The following is a 23,315-nucleotide window of genomic DNA, read 5'->3' as shown; positions in this document are numbered from 1 at the left end:
TAAGAACAAGAAACACGGAGTTGGAAAGTAAGTTATAAATCATCTAATCCAATTCATACCCAAAGGATTAATCTCATCTACACTTAGCATTTTTACAGTAAATCAACCACACAAATTTAAAAATACAAACAGAATCAATATTCATCCACACACATACACATAGGTTTGTGGTTTCATAGTTTGTTTTTAAACATCTAGTGACCTAGTATATCCCTTTCTTCTACTCTGACTGCCACCACTCACTCTGATCCAGTCCCTCATCACCTCAAGTCTGGTCTACTTCAAGAGTCAATAAACCCTGCACACAGACTCTAAATGAAATCCATTTTGGGTTCACATACATACTATCTTGTAGTTTTCTTATTCATTTTCAGATATAAAAAATAAATCACCAATAAACTTCAAGTTAGACAACAACAAAAAGGCATTTTTACCGCTATGCATTTGTTTCCCATATCTGGGAAGCACCTCCTTCTAACCTCTACCTCTCAGAATCTTTATCTTCCTGCAAGGCTCAGGTCAGTATCACAAATTTTGATACTTTAGAGGGACCCCTCAGCAGCCTATTCCAACTGATATCCAAAAGCTATTACAACAAAGCTGTCAAGCAGTCATGGAGCCTTTGCTTCAAGACCTGCACGTAGTTTGGTGAACCCACCATTTCTCCTGGAAGCCAGTTCCACTGTTGCATGCTTCTAATTGATGGGAAGTTTCTACTGACATCAAGCCCAAATTTGCCTCTTGGTCCAAACAAAGTAATCTAATCCTTCCTCCAAAAATTAGTCCTTCAAATACTTATATGTATCATGTTTCCCTAGAATCTTCTTTCCCCCATCATAAATTTACTCAGCTCTTTCAACTGATCTCCACTTATCACCAATTCAAGGCCCTTTACCATTCTGGTTGTCCTTCTCTGGACACTACAGTTTTTAAATTTTCTTCTTATTATCATAGCACCCAGAACTGGAAACAACACTCAATTACAGTGAAACTATCCCTTCTTATTCTTGAAAGCTAGTTTTCTAAAGTTGACTTTTTTTTAATTGGAGTGGGGAAAGATTTGAGGCAGGGAGATCAATTAGGCTATTGGCAGTAATCCAGGTGGGAGGTGATAAGGGCTAAAACAGATACAAAAGGCCATTAAAAGTCACAAATCTTTTTCATTTACAATTACTGTCTAATCATACTTAAGCTTTTATCATGAAATCTTCCCCGATTCCAACTCCATGACTCCCCTCCTTCCACCCATAATATTTTCACTCAAACTACCCTGTATTTAGCTATATATTAGTACATGTTGTATCCTTACATCCATTAGGATGTAAGCTCCTTGAGAGAAGGAATGATTTCATTTTTGTCTTTTGTATCCCCAGTGTTTTCTGGAAAATATGGCAACTCAAAAAGACAAGTTCGGGGGACTCCTTAATAGTTCCTAATACTAACATGGAATGTTGAAGACAATAGGCACTTAATGTTTGTCGAATTTGACTGAACAGCATAGAATATGCATTCAAATATTTGTTGAATGATCGAGTTTTTAGGTACCTTAGTAACAGTTCACATTAACTGTTTTATATTTTCATTATTTAATAAGTTAGTGTATTATGAATTACTTTTCCAACCATACTTTAAGCTACTTCAGGGCAAGGATCTCTGTTAGCATCCAAAAATGGTGGCATGTAAGAGCTCAGAGCTCAATTCTAGCTGAATTCAAATTGGGATAAACCTACTTATACTGATTTTCTATTTATATTTGTTCTTGTCAATATAGTGAAAAGCCCTGATTTTGACACCAAAAGATTTAAGTTTGAATCTTCTATGTCCTATTCATAGTTGAGTGACCCTAGGCAGGTCAATTTTTCTGGACCTCAGTTTCCTCATCTGCAAAATGAAGAGATTTGACTAGATAATCTCTAAAATACTTTCAAGCTTTAGAATTCTGTGATTCTAGGTTACAATCCATCTAAGCCTCCACTCCCTCATCAATGAAGATAACAATTCTTACCCTAATATTTTATTTTTAATATTTTGTAAACTTTAAATTCTCATGAGGTTTTTTAGGGGATCAAATGACAAAATGTGTAAAGGGCTTCAAAAGTATAAGGGGTGGGGGAGACAGGGGGGGTACAGAGTGAAGGTAGATTTTAAAATTTTTTTTCAAGTATAAGGTACTATGTCAATGTGAACTATTATTATTTTCCATAACTATGGAACTGTAATACAACTGGATCATCAAGTTACTTTGTACCACTCAAATCACCTCATTACGGCTTCTGACTGCATCTGAAACTGCTGATCCCCTCTTCTCTAGTATGTTTTCTCCTCTCTGGGTTTTCTTGACGCTATTCTCTGGTTGTTCCTCCTACTTCACTGACCTCTTCTTTGGCTAATCCTCTGTATCACACACCCCCTTCAATCAGGGTATTCCCTAGGGCTTTGTCCTGAATCCTTCCCTCTCTCACAGTGATCTTATCAGCTCCCATGAGTTTAATTATATTTATGCAGATGACTCCAAGATCTATACATACCCAGCCTAAGTCTCTCTGTGGAGCTCTAATCGTGCACTACCACTTGCTTATTAAGACATTTCAAACTGGATGTCTTAAACTCAACATATCCAAAAGGAACTCATTATTTTTGAATTTCCCTATTTCTGTCAAGAGCACTACCATCTTTGCAATCTTGCAGGCTTGTATACTCAGTCTTTTCCAGTTCCTCCATCTCATTCCACATACTGAACCATCTGACAAATCTTGCCATTTCTACTTTCACAATATTCTTCACATCCGACCTGAACCCTTCTCTATGTTTCTCACACAACCACCTTTAATTCAGGAGCCCTCCTCATCTCTCATCTGGACTACTGCCAACAGCTTCCTACTTGATCTCCCTGCTTCAAATCTTTCTCCACTCTAATTAATCTTCCACAAAGAGGCCCAAATGATTTTCCTCAAGTGAAGATTTAACTATATGACTCTTCTACTTGATAAAATCTAGTGATACCCCATTGCCTCTAGGATAAGGTATAAATTATTCTGATAAGCTTTTAAAGCTCCTCACAAACTGGCCCAATCTCCCTCTCCAGCTCATTATACATTATTCTCTTTCCCTTACTCTATGGTTCATCCAAACCAGCTTTCTCTCAGTTCCTCACCCAAGTATTTCATCTCCCATTTCTGAGCCTCTACATTGGTCTTCCCCCAGGCCTGGAAAGCACTCTCCTCACTGCCTCAAAAATTCCCTCACTTCTTTCAATACACAACTCACCTTCTACACAAAGCCTTTCTTGACTTTCCTCTCCAATAGCTAGTGCTCTCCTTAACTACCTTGAAGTTATTTATATTTATTCTATATGTATTTATATCAGAATATGTTGTCTCCCCCAGTAGAAAGTAAGCTCCTTGAAAGAAGACTGTTTCTTTTTTTTTGGTCTTTCTATTTCCTAGCACCTAGCACAGTATCTGGTACATGGGCAATTGAAAAATACTTATTGATGGACCAAAATAATCTCTAAACTGAACCAATATATCATTTGGTTCAAAGTCCTGTGACTAATAACTACAACAGGGTATTAACACATGCTAACTGTTCTAGTAACCTAATACATAAACTATATTTCTGGCCATCAGGTCCCTAACAGGAGGAACAATTCATTAGAAACTGAAAATGAGGAAATGTGGGCAACTGTGAAGGATAGGTGAAAAGAGGTAGAAAAGTGATAGAGATGGGAGAGAAGAACACAGCACAAACACAAGATCATATACTCAGGGCTGGAAGGAGTATAGGGACTATCGAGTCTTAACCCCTGTTTTTAGAGATGAATAAACTAAGGGCCAGAGAGATCTCACACTCAAACCCAGGTCCTCTGACTCTAAATCTAGCACTCTTTCTACTATGTCAGAATTCAATGCTCCCCACTTCCCTACTCGATTTACCCTGAGTTGAGGAGGATGTACAGATGCAACAGATTTTTCCCATCATAACTAGGTAAACGTTCAAGTTGAAATGAAATGTAGCTTCAAAGCAGTTTATACAATAGACTACTGTTTTTACAACTAATTCTAAAGTAAGCTGGGAATATACTTAGTCAAATTGTAGACACAGTCTTATAACAGATGCACAAACAATTAAAGTAGATTGCTGTACCCCGAAAATCAAAATGTTTCATATCTCACCTGTTTACCCTCCTGGGACATTTGTCTGGTTTAATATCTACTTCATAGAGATAGACATCAATCTTTGGGATTTCAACTTGGAAGCAGTTGGCCAGCAGCTTAATGGGTTTGCCCATGGTGCCATAGCCAGGACGTCTGGGTACCATGAGCAGGGGCTGTGCCCCAACGGGTCCTGCTGGGAAAAAAAAAGAAAAATATATCATTACACCTTACATTTGCTCTATTAGGGTCAGAAATTTAGAGGAGGGGGATCTTATCTTGGGATCCATAAACTTCTTGTTACCTTAAAAAATTATAACTATTTCAATAGAATTGGTTTAATAATCCTATGTATTTTATTTCATTCATTTAAAAAATATTATTCTGAGACAAGGTCCATAGGCTTCACTAGACTACCAAAGTGGGCCAATGGCAAAAAAAAAAAGGTGGGGGATGATGAAGAAGCTTATAAATCCCTGTTGTACATGACTAATATTTACACTATCATATCCAAGTGGGGGTAACCTAATAGTACTTGATAGCTCCTGGATCTGAGCTTGCTGCAAAGCTTAATATATATACCTTGGGTTGAGGGTTCCTATGTATTTAGTATGAAAAAATTCTGACATTGTTACCTATAATTGTATGTCATATCTACTTAGAGATAATCATTCTAAAACTATTGAGATACTCACAAAAGTGAATTTCTTTTTTTTTTTTTGAGGGAGGCAATCAGGGTTAAGTGACTTGCCCAGGGTTACACAGCTAGTAAGTGTCAAGAGTCTGAGACCAGATTTGAACTCAGGTCCTCCTAACTCCAAGGCCTGAGCTCTATCCACTGCTGTCACCTAGCTGCCCCTACAATAGTGAATTTCAAAGGGAGGAGTCACGTGATCAGCAGGAGCTTAATAAGCAATGCACTTTAGGAGTCAGGAAGGCGAAAGGAGATGCGAAGGGGTAAGATTAGAAATCTGTCAGTCAATAAGTATTTATTAAGCACTATGTGTCAGGTACTGTGCTAAGCACTGGGAATACCACTACCACCTCCCTGCCTTCCCCACAAAAGGCAAAAGACAGTCACTGCTCTCAAGAAACTCACAGTCTAATGGTGGGGAAGCAACATACTGCTATGTACAAACAAGTTATGGACACGATAAACTGGAAATAATCAACAGACGACACTAGCATTAAAGGTAAGCAAAAAAGGTTTCTCACACAAAAGAAGATTTTATCTGGGATGTGAAGGAAGTCAGGAAAGCCAGAAGGTAGAGATGAAAGGGGAGATTATTCTAAATAAAAAAAAATGCCTAGAGCCTAGAAAGTGTCTTGTTCTAGGAATAGCACAGAGGCCAGTGTCATTGCATTACAGAGTTCATTGAGGACATTTAAGGCATAAGAAGACTGGAAAGGTAGGAGAAGGGGGCCAGGTATGAATGTGAATGGCTTTGAATGTCAGAGGATTTTTTATTTGATCCTAAAGGTAATTTTTTTTATCCTAGAGGTAATAGGGAACACTTATTGGACTTTATTGAATGGAAGGAGTGACATAGATTAGATATGAAGGGTGAATGAAAGCAAGGAGTTGAAGATGACATCTAGACTGTGAATCTAGGTGACTGGGAATATGGTGCTGCCCTTGACAGTAATAGGGAAGTCTGAAAGCAGAGAGAGTTTGGGGGGAGGAGGAAGATGAGTTGTTTTGTTATACAGAACTTTCAAACTCCCTCTACTTGGGCAATTTATTGCCTTAGAAAAAGTTACTTAACACCTGTGACTTTTGACAGTGGCTTCATTGCCAGCATGTCGGAACAAGCCTGGAACTCAGATCTTCTTGATTCTAAAACTGGACTTTTGGATACTATACTATGCTGCCCCCCTTCCCCCCACCCCAACAAATACACACAAATATACACACACATATACATACATACATACATACATACACACACACACACACACAAGCTTCAGTGACTTTTTTTGGGGGGGAGGGGGCAAAGCAATTGGGGTTAAGTGACTTGCCCAGGGTCATACAACTAGTAAGTGTCAAGTGTCTGAGGCCACATTTGAACTCTGGTCCTTCTGATTCCAGGGCTGGTTCTCTGTTTACTGCCACCTAGTTGCCCTGCTTCAATGCCTTCTAATAATTACAAGAGGCATATTAAGTCTGATCAAAACCTACTGAAGTAGGAACTATATAGATATGTATTTTAAGGACGTTATCTAGGCCAAACATGTTTTCATTGTTCTCCAGGATACAATGCTGACTTATTTCCTCAAGCCATTCTTAAGGATTGAGTGAATGAATAGTAAGGCCACTAAAAATGTAAGGCCACATCTACAACCAGTGGCAATCACTCTGACTTTGTTTTACTTAGTTATTTTCTGATAAGGTACTAGCTTGGTGGTTTGTGTGATTAAGCCTATTTGTTGTGCCAAAACAGAAGAAAAGAAAAAGGGGGCAGCTAGGTGGCGCAGTGTATAGAGCACTGGCCCTGAAGTCAGGAGGACCTGAGTTCAAATCCGGCCTCAGACCAAACACTTGACACTTACTAGCTGTGTGACCCTGGGCAAGTCACTTAACCCCAACTGCCTTTAAGAAAGAAAGAAAGAAGAAAGAAAGAAAGAAAGAAAGAAAGAAAGAAAGAAAGAAAGAAAGAAAGAAAAAAGGGAGAATCTTCATGGAGATGGCACTCAAGAGTCCATCCTGGAGTTGCTCACTTTTCTTGCCAAAAGATTTCAATCCTCCTCCAGCAACAGTCAAAATTCAAGATGGAAATTCAACTGCTGCAAACGTATTGAGGGCCTACGATCTGCACCAGCTCTTGGAGATACAAAGAGAAACCAAATAGTCCTTAGCCTCAAGGAGGGGAATAGAACACCTTCATACACACATACACACACACACACACACATCAATATCACACTAACTTGTAGAGAGCAAGAGAAATAAATATCAAAGTATTCCAAGAAACTTTTAAAAGGGAGAAAATAATAATAATAAAGGAAATTAGAGAGTATTTCATGGAAGAAGTGGCACCTGAGCTAAACTTTCATAAGGATTCTACAAATCAGAGCTGAAACAGAAGGACATTCCAGGCATGAGATACAGATAGTAGTCCAATATTGCTAGAAAATAAGGTGTTGATAATAGTTAGCATTTATACAGCACTTCCAGATTTGAAAAGTCCTTTGTGTATTTTGTATTTGCTTTACCTATCTTTACAAAAAAACTCATTTGCTCCTCATAACAATTATGTGAGGAATGTGCTATCATTATTATTATTATTATTATTATTCCCATTTTACAGATGAGGAAACCGAGAGACAGGTTAAACAACATCCTCGGGGTAGCACAGCTAGCAAGTGTCTAAGGAAGAATTTGAACTCGGGTCTTCCTGTCTCCAAGTTCCACGTTCTACCCCAGAGGTATCGAATACCACTCTGCATTACCACCTGTGCCCTGCAGGGGTCTTTTTGTACAGTTTAGTGACCCTTTGAGTTTGACACCATGCTTTATCCAATGTCTCACCTAGCTGCCCAGTACATAATTTGGATTAATGCAAAATAAAGCTAGAAAGGTAGAGTAGAGCCATATTGCAAAAGTGCTTAAATGCCTTTAACCTAAAGGCAACAGAAAGCTACTGAAGGTTTGAGCAGGGGAGTGATGAGCATAAGCAGGATTTTCTTTTCCCCCCTTGGCTAAGCAAAGGACAAATTGAAGAGGGATATACTAGCAGTAGAAAGAACAATATGAAGGCCATTTCATTGTTTTAACCAAGTGGTGATGAGAGCCTCAATCAGGATAGTAGCAGTATAAACAGAGAAAAAAAACAATGCAAAGTGTGTTGTAAAGACTTGGCAAGTGAATGAAAATTTGGAGTAAAGGATAAGGAAGAGTCAAAATTCATTGTTAGGTTATAAATGTGAGTGAAAGGAATAATGGGAAGTACTCAACAAAAATAAGGTAGTAATAATAGTTAACACTTTTGCAATGTTTTAAGGTTTGCCAAGCACTTTACATATATTAATTATTGCATTTGAACCTCACAACAACCCAGTGAAGCAGGTGCTATTACTGAACCCATTTTGCAGATGAGGCTGAGAAATTAAAATGACTTGCCCAGTGTCAGCTAGTGTCTGAAGTAGGATTTGAATTCAATCTTCCCTAACTCCAAATCTGACATGCTATCTACTATGTCTCCTAGCTGCACAGTTTAGAGGTGGACTGAAGAAGAAAGGTAAGGAGCTATATAGGACAGCAGATTTTGCAGATAAGGAAATGAAGGCCCAGAGAGGTTAAGGAACTTGCCAAAGACAGGTAAGCGTCATCTAGATAGTTAAGTGGCAAAACTGGGACGTAAAGCAAGGTTCTTCTGACTCCAAACCAACATTTTTTTCAGAGCAGCAAGGTGGCACAGTGGAGAGAGCACCGGCCCTGGAGTCAGGAGGACCTGAGTTCAAATATAACCACAGACCAGACACCTGACACTTACTAGCTGTGTGACCCTGGGCAAGTCACTTAGCCCCAACTGCCTCACCAAAAAAATATATATATATTATACAAAAAACCCAACATTTTTTTGTCCTGTACTACGATTTTCAAGTGTCAATGAGACAACCAGGTAGATATGTCCAACAGGCACATATAGATATAAGAGGAATCAGATAACAATAAGAGAATTACAGAGAATGAAGAGATCCCAATGGCCATTTAGTCCAACCCACGCCTGAAAAAGAAACCCACTACAACAGACCACACAAGTCTCAGTCAAGACATATTAAGCATCTGCTATGAGCCAAGTACTGTGCTAAGCCCTGATGATACAACAAATAACAAAAGACAGTCCCTACTCTCAACAAGCTCAGTCTAATGGGAAAGACAGCATGCAAACAGCTACATATAACAAGATACAGACAATATTAATTAGAGATAGTTCTAGAGGGAAAGCATTAAGATGAGAAAAATCAGGAAAGACTTCTTACAAAAGGTGGGGCTTTAGATAAAATCCAAAACAAGCCAGGAGGCAAAGATGAGGAAGGAGAGAATTCTCCTTCTTGTGGGGGATTGGCTTGGGTCAGTAAAAATACCTGGAATCAAGACACGTACTGTCGTGTACAAGAAAGAACAAGAAGGCCAGTTTCACTAATTGCAGAGTACATAGGGGAAGGGGTGGGCATTTAAGAAGACTGGAAAAATAGGAGGAAACCAAGTTATGAAGAGCTAAAAAGCCAAACAGAGGATTTTATATTTGATTGTGCAGGCAATGGGGAGCCACTGGGACTTTATTGAACAGTGAGATGACATGGTACTTCAGGAAGATCAATATGACAACTAAGTGGAAGATGAACTGGAATGGGGAGAAAATTGAGAGAGGGAAACCAGACAGCAAGCTACTGTAATAGTGCAGACATGTGCTGATAATGGCCTGTATCAGGGTGCTGACAGTGTCAAGAACAGGAAAGAGGGCCTATGTGAGATTTGTCATGAAGGCAGAAATGACAAGATTTGACCACTGATTCGATATTAGGGAGGAGAGAGTGAGAGAATAAGGAGTACTAGGTTGCAAGCTTGGGTAATTGGAAATGGTAGTGTCCTGGACAGTAATAAGAAAGTTTGGGGGCAGCTAGATGGTGCAGTGGATAGAGTACTGGCCCCGGAATCAGGAGGACCTGAGCTCAAATCCAGCCTCAGACACTTGATCCTTACTAGTTGCGTGACTCTGGCAAGTCACTTAACCCCAACTGCCTCACCAAAAAAAAAAAGTTTGTAAGGCAGACAGGGTTTGGGGGAAAAGATAACGAGTTCAGTTTTGGACATGGTAAGTTTAAGATACTTGTAGGACCACTCAGTTCAAGATGTACAATAGGCATCTAGAGATAGGAGACTGGAAATCATCAGAAAGGTTAAGACTGGAGAAATCTGACAATCATCAACATGGAAATAACAGTTGAATCCATGGGAGTTGATGAGATCATCAAGTGAAACAACCTAGTAGGAGAAGAGAAAAAGGTCCAGAGAGAGCCTTGGGGGACACTCATGTTTAACAGGCATGACCTGGATAAAGATGCAGCAAAGAAGACTGAAAAGGAGCAGTCAGGCAGATAGGAGGAACAATGTCATGAAAATCTAGAGAGAAGAGCAGATTGACTCTTCTTGACAAGACAGTAATCAACGACTGAGAAAATGCCAACGGATTTGGAGATTAAGAGATCACCAGGAGAGCAGTTTCAGTTGAATGATGAAGTTGGAAACCAGACTGTAGACCAGTAGTGACAAACTCAAAAAGAAACAGATCCCTGCCGGCTGCATATTGACATAGAAAAACAAATTAAAAGTGTCTATATTACATTGTATTTTTATTTATTAAGATCAGTTCCCATTGATTTAATTACCATCTTTATGCTGATGACACTCAAATCTACCTTTCCTGCCCCAATCTTTCTGCTGACCTACAACTGCCTTTCAGACATTTTGAACTGGAAATACAGTAGAAATCTTAAACTCACTATGTCTGAAACGGAACTAATTATCTTGCCTCCTAAATCATTCACCCCTCCTACCTTTCCTATTACTGTAGAGGGCAATAAGTCCCTCAGGCTCACAACCTTGGAGTTATCCTGGATTCCTCACTATCTCTCACCTCCTGTATCCAAGTTGTTACCATGGCTCGCCAATTTCACCTTTGCAACATCTCTCCATGCCCCCTTCTCTCCTCTGATGCTGCCTTGATTACTGCAACAGCCTGCTAAAGGGTCTGGCTGCCTTAAGTCTCTCCCCACTACAATTCATTTTCCATTAAGGCATTTTACTAAAGTGATTTTCCTAAAATGCAAGTGTGATCATGTCACTTCCCTACTCAATAAACGCTAGTGTCTTCCTATTGCCTCCAGGATCAAATACAAAATGTTCTGTTTGGCATTCAAAGCCATTTATAACCTAGCCCCCTCCTATCTTTCCAGTCTTCTTATACCTTATTCTCCAAGGTGTACTCTTCCATCCAGTGACATTGGCTTTCTGGCTATTCCCCGAACAAGACACTCCATCTCTCAGTTCTAGACATTCTCTCTGGCTCTCCTTCATGCCTGGAATGCTCTCCTTCTTCTACTCTACTGACATCGCTGGTTTCCTTGAAGTCTCAACCCTTCTCAATTCCAATGCCTTCCCTCTAGTAATTATTTCCTATTTATCCTGCATATAGCTTATTCTGCATGTATTTGTTTGCATGTTATCTTCCCTATCAGACTGTAAGCTCCATGAAGGCAGGGATTGTCTGTTGCCTCTTTTTGCATTCCCTGACCTCAGTACAGTGCCTGGCACATAAAAGGCACTTAATAAATATTTACTGAATTGAAATTTTCCAATAATATCTTAATAGGATTCTGGCTGCTTTCAGGACTTTTCTCCAATGTTGAGTTTGACAACTTTGATTTAGACAGTTAAGAAAAGAGAGGAAAGGAAGTGGAGGCACATATTGTAGATGGCTTTCTCAAGAAATCTGGCCACAAAAGAGGAGAGGGCTATGGGCCTATGTTATTGTTTTTGTTTTTCCCTTAATAGTATTTTTTCCCCAATTACATATAAAGTCTTCAACATTCATCTTTATAAAATTTTGAGTTCCAAATTTTTCTCTCTCCTTCCCTTTCTTCCCCCCTCCCCAAGACAGCAAGCAATCTGATATAGGGTTTTCTTGGCAAAGAAACTGGAGTGATTTGCCATTTCCTTCTCCAGCTCACTTTACAGATGAGGAAACTGAGGCAAGCAGGGTAAAATGATTTGCCCAGGATCACACAGTTAGTGTCTGAGGCCACATTTGAATTCAGGTCTTCCTGACTCTAGGCTGAATGTTATTTCCCCTGCATTACCTAGCTGCCTCTATAGCTCTATAGCTAGCAAGAATGGATGAATCAAGTCAGGGTTTCTGAGATTGGGGAGGACTTGGACATGTTTGTAGGTAGTAGGGAAGCAGTCAGTAGTAGACGGGGAACAACTGAAGATAAGAGACAGCAGAGTGGGAATGATAGAGGAGGCAATCTATCAATATCTATATAACTATTTTAAGACGGCCAATTCAGGAATTTGTTTTGCTTGATTATGCATATTTGGTACAAGAGTTTTGTTTTCTTTTTCGATGGGAGGAGGAGAGGGAGAGAAAGTGGATTTTTATTAATTAAAAAAATTAAATTAAGTTTAAAAATAGGTGTGGGTTAAAAAAAAACTTGAAAGTTTCTTTGAAAAAGGTCTCATCTCCAAGATACATAAAGAACTAATTCAAACGCTGATAAATAGTCAAATGATATGAACAGGCAGTTTTCAAAGAAAGAAATCTAAGCTATCAGTGGCCATATGAAAAAATGCTCCAAAACACTAAAAATTAGAGAAATGAAATTAACTAAGGTTCTACCTCATATCTTTCAGACTGGCAAAGTTGACAATAAAGGAAAATGGCAAATGTTAGAGAAGTTATGGGGAAACAGGCACATTAATGCACACTTGGTAGAGCTGTGAATTGGTCCAGCAATTCTGGAAAGCAATTTTAAACTATGCCCAAAAAGCTGCTAAACTGTGCATGTCCTTTGGCACTACTAGGCCCACAGCCCAAAGCAATCAAAGAAAGAGGAAAATGTTCTATATATACAAAAATATTCATAGTAGCCTTTCATAGTAGTGGCAAAAAAATGAAATTAAGGAGTACCCATCAATTACGGAATGGCTGAACAAATTATGGTACACAAACGTAACAGAACATCACACTACACCATAAGAAATGCTGAAAGGGATGATTTCAGAGAAACTTGGGAAGATATATACGAACTAATGCAAAGTGAAATAAGCATAGTCAGGGGAACAACACATGCAACAACCACACTGTAATAACTTTGAAAGACTTGGGAACTCTCACCAATGACCAACCGTGACTCCAGAAGACTGATAAAGAATGTTACCCCACCTACTGACAGGGAGGTGACAGATTCAAGATGCAGAACAGATATACATTTGTACATGGCCAGTGTGGGGTTTTGTTATGCTTGACTGCATATTTCTTATAAGTTTTACTTCTCTTTTCAATTTTTTTTAAGGAAAGGGAGATGGGAGAGATTTTAAAAATCTTAAAAGTATTTAAAAACATACAAAATAAATACAAGATTCTTTTTTTGGAAGGGAGTGCACTAGTAGACAAGGGGATCAGAAAATACTTCACAAAGAAGGTGTTGCTTGAGCTCTGAAGAAAACAAGAGATTCTAAGAGGTAAAGGTAATTTGAAAGTATAAGCATAAGGGACTGGTCCAGAGATGAGAGATGGGCATCATCAGAATAATGACTATAAATAACATAAACGAAAGCCCTACAAGGCAACTAGCTACAGATTATTTGCAATGTATCATTATCAATCACCAATGCAGAGAACAAGTGATAAAAAACATCTCCCCTCCCTTCACTAAAGGAGGTTTACAAATGTAGAATGCGGAAACTCTTATGTTAGAGATACTCATAAATTATGTTTGGTGGTGAAAATTTTCTCTGCATTATAATATGCTGCTTCTCAAACTGAATGACAACAGAGCACTGGAATTGGTTTTCACATATCAAAGCAATTGTCCTTCAATTCTTTCTATCTGCTTCTTTCAATAATTATAATGCTGTTTGCCTTAGGATGTAAGTAACCTCCCCTATATATTTTTATCTGGAACATCTTGTGTTTCATATTTTTTTTATAGTTCTAGAATTCTTTTTTCTCCTGATGATGTTATATGACTGAGTCTTGGTCACTACAATTTCCAAAAATGAAAAATTCTTAAAAACACCCAAACTGCAACGCTCTGGGTTGTTTGGTTTTGGGGTTTTTTTGGCATTTCTCTAATTGGGGAGCACCCACTTTGTTTCCAGTTCTTTGCTACCACAGACAGATGCTATTAAGATTTTGGTATTTATTGGACCTTTGCTTCTGTCTCTGACTTCCTTAGACAGTGTATGCTCAATAGTGTTTGGTGTTACTTTTCTTGAATGATTCCATATTGATATCCAGAATGACTGCACTACTTCACAGTAGTCTATATTGAGTCATTCTTAAATCTTTATGTATTGGGATGATACACTTGAAATTTTAAGCATTACCTGAGTCCATTCAAACAAAACAGGTGCTAGGGAAGATAAGAGGACTTAGATAAGATAGGCAGGATTCCAGTTCCTGTGGAGCTTACTGCCTGGTAGTGGAATAAAACAAAACATAAATGAGTAAGATACATAATAATCCAGTTAACAAATGCTTAGTAGTGCAAAGTATTAAGCCAGATTCTAGAGATACAATGACAACAAAACACTCCGTGTCTTCTAGGAGATAAAATATGTAGGGGCTGTTATTGAAAGTCTTTGTGAAGGAGGTGATGTTTAACTTGAGCTTTATTGGATAGTACAGAATAAAACAAGTGGGGGTAAGGAAGACGTTTAAGACAAGAGAATAAAGTGAAATGGTAAAATGCAGGGAGGTTAGGGGTCAAGTAGTACAAAGAGTAGGCAAGTTTGACAATATGTTTAAAGGAGAGGAATATTAGAATACTAAAAGGTAGTATTAAGAAATTGTGGAGGGTCTTGAATGCTAGACAAAAGAATTAAAAAATTTTTTTTCCCAATTACATGTAGAAATAATTTTTAACATTTGCTTAGGGTTTTTTTTGAGTTCCAAATTCTATCCTTCCTTTCCCCCCTCCTCCCACCCCAAGAAGGCAAGCAATTTGATATGGGTTACATATGTGCAATCATGCAAAACATATGTCCATATTAGTCATGTTGTGAAAGAAAACACAGAGGAAAAAAAAGGGGAAAAAAAAAGAAAAATAGTATGTTTTGATCTGAATTCAGACTCCATCAGTTCTTTCTCTGACTACAACTACAAAAGTCCTAATTATTTAAGATGAAGATTTAAGATGAAGGAGGGGTTACACGAAAAGGTTTTGTTGAATCCTTTTCCCCTGTTTATTTTCAAGAGAGACAGAGAGACGATACCTGAAGAAAGTTACTAATATTATCACACAGATAATGGAAGACCAAAAAAATTCCACAAACACAGAAAGGTTGTTTACGTATCCTAACTGCAGAAACACCATGCTTGAATCACATACTACACACTTTTTCATATCTATTTTGTTTAAAAGCCAAGGATCATGATCTATTGAGTATCCTAGATAACTGAATTAGAAGTAGAAATGTCTGGTAAATGCTATTCACGACAGTGTTCTGAGGCATCATAGCAACCTTTTCTAATCTTCTAAACAAGTATGGAAAGAGTATTGATCTGAAATAAAATTATCCTTTTATTTTAACCTCGCCTCAAACAAAAAGTGTCAATTCTCCCCTTCTCCAAGCATATAATTACTTGCCAACAAGGTAAAAATAGCATACTTTTCTGTTCTCAGTTTTCAGTATTACAAAACAAAGTATTTGGGGCTAGATTAATGAAATATTTAGTCTAATCCACCCTTTAAGTAAAACCAAAATTCTTTAAATACAGTGTGAGACAAGATAATTTTGTTATTAAATAAAATATCAATTAACTATGGTTCAGAAGCTCAAACTAATTTGTCTAAGCAGATATTCAACTCCAAACTAAAGTTTTTTTATGTCATAGAATACTGATCTGTGTCCAACAGAAAAAACCCTTCTAGGAAAAATTCCCTTTCACAGGGCCCCAGACCTTTGCTTAGACTCAGAGGCCCAGCCAGAACAACTCATCACTTCCTTTGGAAAATAGAAGTCAATTCTACATTAATGAAGATATCCTACCCCTTTAAAAAAAAAAAGGCTTTTAAAAAGTACCATCATCTAAAGATCTTTTCATTCGTTTTCAGTCATTTCTTCACAACATTTGCAATTCTTTGAATTGCTTCAAGAAAATTATTTTCCTCAAGTTACTCTATCAATAGCAAATAGTTAAGTATAGCTACTAAACACCTCGTTATTTAAATCTTCCACAACTGTTTAAAATCTTATAACTAGTTAAACCTATTACAAATACTAACAAATTGAAACTGGGCAATTAATATAAAGTATGCTGCATTTAGCATCAGAGAAATATGAAACCCATAACTTCCCAAATACAGACATGAATATCCTTTTCTTCTTCAATTATAATAAGCATAGCAAGAAATATTCTAAAATGGGCATTACATTGAATATGTATGCTGTGTTCTATACTTGGAACTGTATTATGTTTCAATGTTTATTAATTAATGTAACAATTACTACATGACAAGTATTGTACTAAGCACTAAGGATATCCAGAAAGGCAAAAATAGTCCCCACTCTCAGGGCACTTATATTCTAACAGAAAGGGATATGTGAATAATTAAGGGGAAGGGGGGGTAGGTGGCTTTGAGCTGAGTCTTGAAGGAAGCCAGAAATTCTAAGAGGAGATACAGACAGCAAATTGCAGGCATCTGAGACAACCAATATAAAGGCAAAAGGTGAAAGATGGAACATAATACAAACAGCTTACTATGGCTGGATCAGAGAGTATGGAGGAAAGTAAAAACGTAAGGAGACAAAATGTAGAAAGAGGCCTGTTTGTAAAGAGTTTTAAATGCCAAACAAATAGCAAGGTGGCAGAATGGATAAAGAGCTGGTCCTGGAGTCAGGAAGACCCAAGTTCAAATCCTGCCTCAGACACTTACTAGATGTGGGACCCTGGGCAAGTAACTTCACTTGCCTCAGTTTCCTCATCTGTAAAATGGGAATAATAATAGTACCTACCACCCATGACTATTGTGAGGATCAAATAAGATGACTGTAAAGCACTTAGTACAGTGCCTGGCATATAATAAGCACTATATAAATGTTAGCTATTATTATCAAATAACTTTATATTTGGTCTAGGCAAGAAAATTGTCTGAATTTAACTTAAACTGTGGCATTCACTGATTTACCAGCTTTGTAAACACTAGAATGCTTCACTTATTGCCTTTGACTTCTCTGATAGGAATTTCTGAGGTGGCTGTCCCTTGCTGCAGCCAAGATCAACATGAAGTTTGTGTTTTAGCTTATAAGTGAGTGCTATAACTCTTAGAATGTTATTTGCATCAGGTTGCATCAGTTTTGAGAGGCAATGAGAGTTTGAGAAGTAGAAAAATCAAAAGAATATACTTAGGTTTAATGAAAATTAATAAACTACTGTTTTTAGGTAAAAATCCTCAAAATCTTCTAAGAATTATTAAATTATTATTATAAGTTTCCAAAAGCTATATGGAAGACCATAAGAGTATTTCAGCTATCTAAGCCAATACATGGCAAAATATGCTAAGTTTAGGGGCAGAAATCTCACATCTATAGCACTGCTTATGAAATTAAGACTTTAAAAAAACTTGAATACAAATCATGTGGGCAAAATTCTTTGGTTAACTTATATAATCTTATGTTTTGCAAGACTACATACAAATACGCCTGCTGCCTTTGTTGGCTTTTCTTTAAGCAATCTGTGGTTGAGATCCATTCTTTTAAGAAGTCTACATTTTTTTATTGATAAAAATAAGCAACACTGATTTGAGGGCAAGTTTGAGAGAACCATCTAAATTGATGGGATAGTGGTGCTAAATTCAGTAAAGATGAATGATGGGGGCAGCTAGGTGGCACAGTGGATAGAGCCCGGCCCTGGAGTCAGGAAGACCTGTGTTAAAATATGGCCTCAAACACATGACACTCACTAGCTGTGAGACTCTGGGAAAGTCACTTAATCCCAATAGCCTCACCAAAAAAAAAAAAAAAAAAAGATGGACTGAAGCAGAGTTGAGCCAAAGAGACCAATTAGAAGGCTACTGCAATAGTCCAGGTAAGAGATCAGAGCCAGAACTAAAATAATACTGTATGAGTGGAAATAAGGTCATGTATTTTGCTGCCATTATTCATTCTTTTTTCTTTTTCTTTTTTTTTGGTGAGGCAATTGGGGTTAAGTGACTTGCCCAGGGTCACACAGCTAGTAAGTGTCATGTGTTTGAGGCTGCATTTGAACTCAGGTCCTCCTGAATTCAGGGTGGGTGCTCTATCCACTGTGCCACCTAACTGCCCTTCAATCCATCTTCTTACACAGCTGCTAAATTGGTTTCCTAAAGCACAGGTCTGACTATGTCACTACCATCCCCCTCTCAAAAATCTTCAGTGGGTCCTTCCACTTTTCCTTCGGTCATTCCTCCCTCCTTTCCTTCCTTCCCTTTTTCCTTTCTCCTTCTCTTCCTGCCTCCCTTCTTTCCTATCTATTATTTATCTTTAAGTGTATATATGATGTGTCACCAATTAGAGAGCAGGAACTGTTTCACTTTCATATTTGTATTCTCAGTGCTTCACACACTGCCAGGCACATTAACAGGTGCTTAACAAATGATCACTGATGTACTGCCTGATTTACTTCATATACAAATTCGTTGCACATGCCCAGACTCACCCAACTCCAATGTCAACCTGTCTGCAGTCATTTTCTACTCAATTTCTTTTCACTGTTAGGCAAGGCAATGCTGCTCATAATCTCTTATCATGCTTGAAATGCTTTATAGAGGAGCTTATAATTAAAGTAGCATTTCCATTGGCTACTGTGTCTCCTTGCTTAGTAAAGAAGGGATTCTTTATTCAATGTTTTCTGGCTAACATAGTTTTTGATGTCTTTCACACTCCTCATTGTGGTGACTGTTTTGCTTTGTTTACACACCACTGTAATGATGATGGTCAAGGCCAATTAATATCTTTGCTTTTAAAAGGTTATTTTGCTATTTTTTAGAGGGGAGGAGAATGAAGGAGAAAAGGCACTTATAGATTTTTTAATTTTGAGTTGAAACATCAGCAACTCTATCTAGTGCCTTTTAAACCATGGTTTTAAGTTAAATTTGGACAGTGTTCTCACTTGTATCAATTAATTGTGATAAATAGGGAAGTCAAGACCATAAACACTCTTAAATATTAGTTAAAATATTTCATCTGAAACAAGAGGCTTAAAGTTTGTGGAAATGATTCACAAAACAATTCAAATAAAATTATACAGTTTTTTTTCTTTCCAGAGCTATATAATACAAAACAATTCTATAATTAGATTTTGTTTTCTAACCACTAATTAAAACAATTACCTTATGTCCTAAGAGTCTTATTTAGGAGCATTTCAGAAATTCAGAAAAACAACATTAGCACATAACTTAGGGGCTCAAATTATACTTCTAAAGTAGGAAAGTGACCAAATAGGTTATTATAACACTTTGGTGACCACTTGTCAGGGAAGTTGTAGCTAGGATTCTACTTCAGACACAGGCTGGAATTAGACTAGAACAGAGGCTTCAAACACCGGACCTGCAGGTTGACCATAACACTCCCAAGTGCAGCCAGAACTAGATTAAAATACAATTGGGAAATATTCAGCAAAATAAAAAAATACAATTGAATATAAATAATGTTAACATGAGATTTTCTAAGTCAATACACAGCCCATAGAGATCCTTCTGTACAATGTAGTGAGTGGTCCCATTTCTATTTGAGTTTGACACTACTGGACTAAATGGTCTTGTGGGTCCTGGTTCCAACTCTGAAAATCTGGGATTCTAACATCTAAATATTCTAATACAATATATTCTCTACTACATATCGCAAGTTCTTGTTTACGACCCTTTTTGAGGGTCAGTATTCCTTTTTCATCTAAGCAACGTTAAAGTGCTATATAAACGCTTGCTATTGAGTTGTCATATTCCCCATCATCAAAAATTTAAGGAACAGTACAAGATTTTATTAATAACAGCCAAAGATGATTATTTTAAAACAATATTATAGTTATTTTTAAGTTACCTGGCTATAATACCTTTATGTACCAGCTATAACCAAGCATATAAAATGACTCTGTTTCAAGATGCTCAAGCATATGGACAAAGTACAAATTAACTACCTCTGCTTTCACTTATATGAGAATGCATTTCAGCATTAGTACAAAACAAAAGCAGTAAAACTATTCAAATGGCAAGAACACATTATAATTTGCATTGAACTGAACTTCTGGGCAGAAAGGCTAAATTAGGAGAAAGTATTTGGAGGAATTCATTTAAAAAGGCAGATTATACTTGATCTTTCGTGTAACTTTATATGGAAACAGAAAAATCAAAAATGGAAGAGCCTAGATATGTAAAGAATCAAAAAAGGAAAAGGGGTATGCAGAGAAAATTTCAGGAAAAAAAAGCCTTTTCTTTATTTTCTTTTACCTAAAGCATCAGTGAAAAAAATTTGTTTAGAATGACATAAAACATTAAAGGTAAGGTTCTCATACATTGTTACTAGGCTCAGTTAAAAACCAGGACAAGAAAACTTAATATACAAGATATAATAACCGACATTTATGTAGAGCTTTAAAATTTGCAAAGCATTTTACATATTTTATTTATATTTCAGAACAATGGGTGCAGGTACTGCAGATGTTGTCCCTATTCTGTAGCATAATCCCTTAAATTTTCTTATTCTACCATAATCCCTTGTCCACTGTAGGTGTTCACTGTTTGTTGATTTCGAGTCTGAGTTTCTTCAATTGTAAAATAAGGACAATCACAGCACCTACTTCCTAAGGTTGTTGTGAAGATCAAATAAGATAATGTATGTGAAAGGCTCTGCAAACCTTAAAATGATATAGCAAGGTGTTTGAGGGAAGAGAATTTTTTCTTAGTATCCTCGCACAAGTACTTGGTATATCACTTCAAACTTAATAAAATGCTTACTGAATTTTCATAGTCTCAGACAGAAAACCCAAGTCCCTCCTGATTTTCAAGTTTAGTGCTAAAATTCTTGTAATAGACAGTGTAGCTTGCACAAATCCACGTAAACAAAACCTTCCGTTTACCGAATGTTGCAAAGGTAAGAAAGTGGCATCTTCAGGGCAAAAATGGTAGTCAATGAGTTTGGAGATGGAGGGCTTTTCCCCCCCTCATTATCTTTTCAGAAAAAGAATGTTTTCTGTATTTGCTGGATGTTGTGGTGGGCACCATGCCCAGAAAATTGTAGCAATTTGGTTTTACTATAACGTTGGTTTCTTGTTCAAGTTTTTGCCTGTCTAAAACAGGCAAAGACTAAGTTCAATGCTCAGCGATTTGTAGCTCCATTTATGATAATAATTATCTAAATCTAAATAAAATTAACTTCTAAATGTCTGAATAAACTACACTTTTAAAGTTAGATTTGCCAAATATGATCATTTTAGAAACAAATCAAGTTACGCATACATCTTAATGTCCCACACAAAGGGCTTTTTGATGAATAAAGGTTGCTTAGATTTCAACTTTCCCCAAAGCAAAATCTCCAGAAATGTTATATTTGCATTTAAAACAATCTGATAACAAATCATCATTGACACTACTTTTTTAGACCAGTTTCCACAGGCATAAAAGACCCTTCCCCTCACACACTCACACAAATTAAGCAATTACTATGTGTCAGGTGCTATGCTAAACGCCGGGAATACAAATATAAACAAAAAGAAAGATGGTCCGTCCCAGTCCTCAATGAGCTTATCCGGTCTTGACATCTCTTTCTATATTCCCAAGGGTCCCTCATCTGTGCCAGGCCACCAGGGCATTCACACAATGACCTAGGTTGATTTGTTTAAAGGGTTAACATTAAAGCACTTTACAATGGTAACGACTAAGAGGAGAGTAGTAGCAACAAGTATCACCTCATTATTTCCATAGCAGATTACACACTTTTTTAAAGCTACTCCAACACATTCGTAAATCCTGACAATTCGGTGAGGTGGTTAAGGAAGTCTAAAAACAACTCTGTGGGACACACACATACATAGCCTTGTCTAGTGAACAAACCATTCCCCTTCAAAAGACAAAGTAATGAATGGTAAAGCATCTCCTAAAGATGACATGTTCCGGACACACAGCGATGTCAGCACACGCACACACACGCACGCGCGCGCTCACACGCACACACCCTCTCAACTCCACGGGGTGGGACGGACAAGGGGGCAGAGGGTGGACAGCTGGCCCACGAGGCTCTTCCCCACACACCTCACCCAGGAGTGACAGAGATGGGCGGCACCCACCGCTAGCAGCGTGACACAAACATATCCTCAGGGGACCCCGTGGAGACTGCCGGGAGGGACGGAGAGCTCACGGTGGAGGGAGGGTTCCCCCACACCTCCCACGGGGAGTGCGCGAGGCGGGGGAGCTGGGCCACGCACCGGAGGGGGCTCCCACTCACCTGCGGGGCCGATTTCCATTCATGGAGCTGGGCAGGGCTGCTCTAGGAGAGAGTTGGGCCCGGTCTGGCGAGGGAAGAGACGAAATGAGGTGGGTGGCGGCTCGCTCCCCGCGCCAGGTTCCCGGGGCTGCGGCGGCTCCTCCTCTGGGGCCCCTTCCCCAAGCTGGCAAACTGCCTGCCGGGCTCTGCACTCCTCAGCTCCGCCGCTCCGACAACGCGGGGCGGGGACGGCCGCGGAGGAAAGGCAGGCGCGCCGGCCGCACAGACAAGAGCACAGCTGTGAGGAAGAGGGGACGGGAGGGCAGCGAGACGCGGTTCCAAACCACCGTCGCCTGCAGCCGCTGGCGCTCTGACTCGCTCAACCGCCACTGCCGCCGACTTCCCCGCCGGCGCCCCCCCCGGAAGCCCTTCGACGTCACTTCCGCAGCCAGTTCTAGCTCGCTGCCTCCGTTGCCTAGCCGCCCTTTACCCTGAATGAATACTTTATTCCGGCGCGCACTCTAAAGCGCCGCGACTGAGAGGGGGGAAAGGAGGCGGACACGAAGCTCTGAGAAAGCCAGATCTCCTCGTGCCCGAGGAGGGCGGGGATGGAAGTGAAGGGAGTGGGGAATGGGTGTGTGGGTAGGGGCGGAGCAGATGATAATAGAAGGACACACGCGAGGGTGGCAGTGTGTCCTCGCCTCCGAGCCTGAAGAGACCTGACGGCTTGGGGCATGTCCCAGAGGCCCCAGGTATGCCGGCGTTGGGGCCAATCACGAAAAAGAAAGTTCTGGGGGCGTGGCCTTCTTAAGGAGCCGAACTCTCCAAGTGCCTCCTATTGCTCCACGCTGACTTATGAGGCGGGGAGACACAGCTTTTTCAGACAGCACCCCCACCACCACCAAGACGGCTTCAGGATTGGCTGGTGGCCAGGTCTGTCACCTTTTCCGCTTCTCTGATTGGACATTCTGACCTCC

At 38.9% G+C, this 23,315-nt stretch overlaps 1 protein-coding gene across 2 annotated transcripts in view; it reads right to left on the bottom strand.

The window, feature by feature from the left end:
• The window catches only part of LOC110206365 (argonaute RISC catalytic component 3), a 91,634-nt gene extending 68,914 nt beyond the window's left edge, over positions 1-22,720 (bottom strand). The window contains exons 1-2 of one of the 2 annotated variants that reach the window (XM_020983686.2): positions 22,360-22,720; positions 4,176-4,350 (exon numbers count right to left, since the gene is read on the bottom strand). In XM_020983686.2, coding sequence (XP_020839345.1) covers positions 4,176-4,350; positions 22,360-22,378 — 194 coding nt within the window. In that variant the 5' untranslated portion in view covers positions 22,379-22,720. The remainder of the gene's footprint in view (positions 1-4,175; positions 4,351-22,359) is intronic. The other variant, XM_078157016.1, reaches the window with a different exon arrangement.
• Positions 22,721-23,315: the final 595 nt, after the last annotated feature.

This window comes from Phascolarctos cinereus, unplaced genomic scaffold (genome assembly GCF_003287225.1).
Source record: "Phascolarctos cinereus isolate Bilbo 61053 unplaced genomic scaffold, phaCin_HiC Scaffold_726;HRSCAF=1367, whole genome shotgun sequence".
Lineage (NCBI taxonomy): Eukaryota > Metazoa > Chordata > Mammalia > Diprotodontia > Phascolarctidae > Phascolarctos > Phascolarctos cinereus.
Note: the sequence above shows the minus strand (reverse complement) of the source record. Positions and strands in the feature narration are given on the sequence as shown.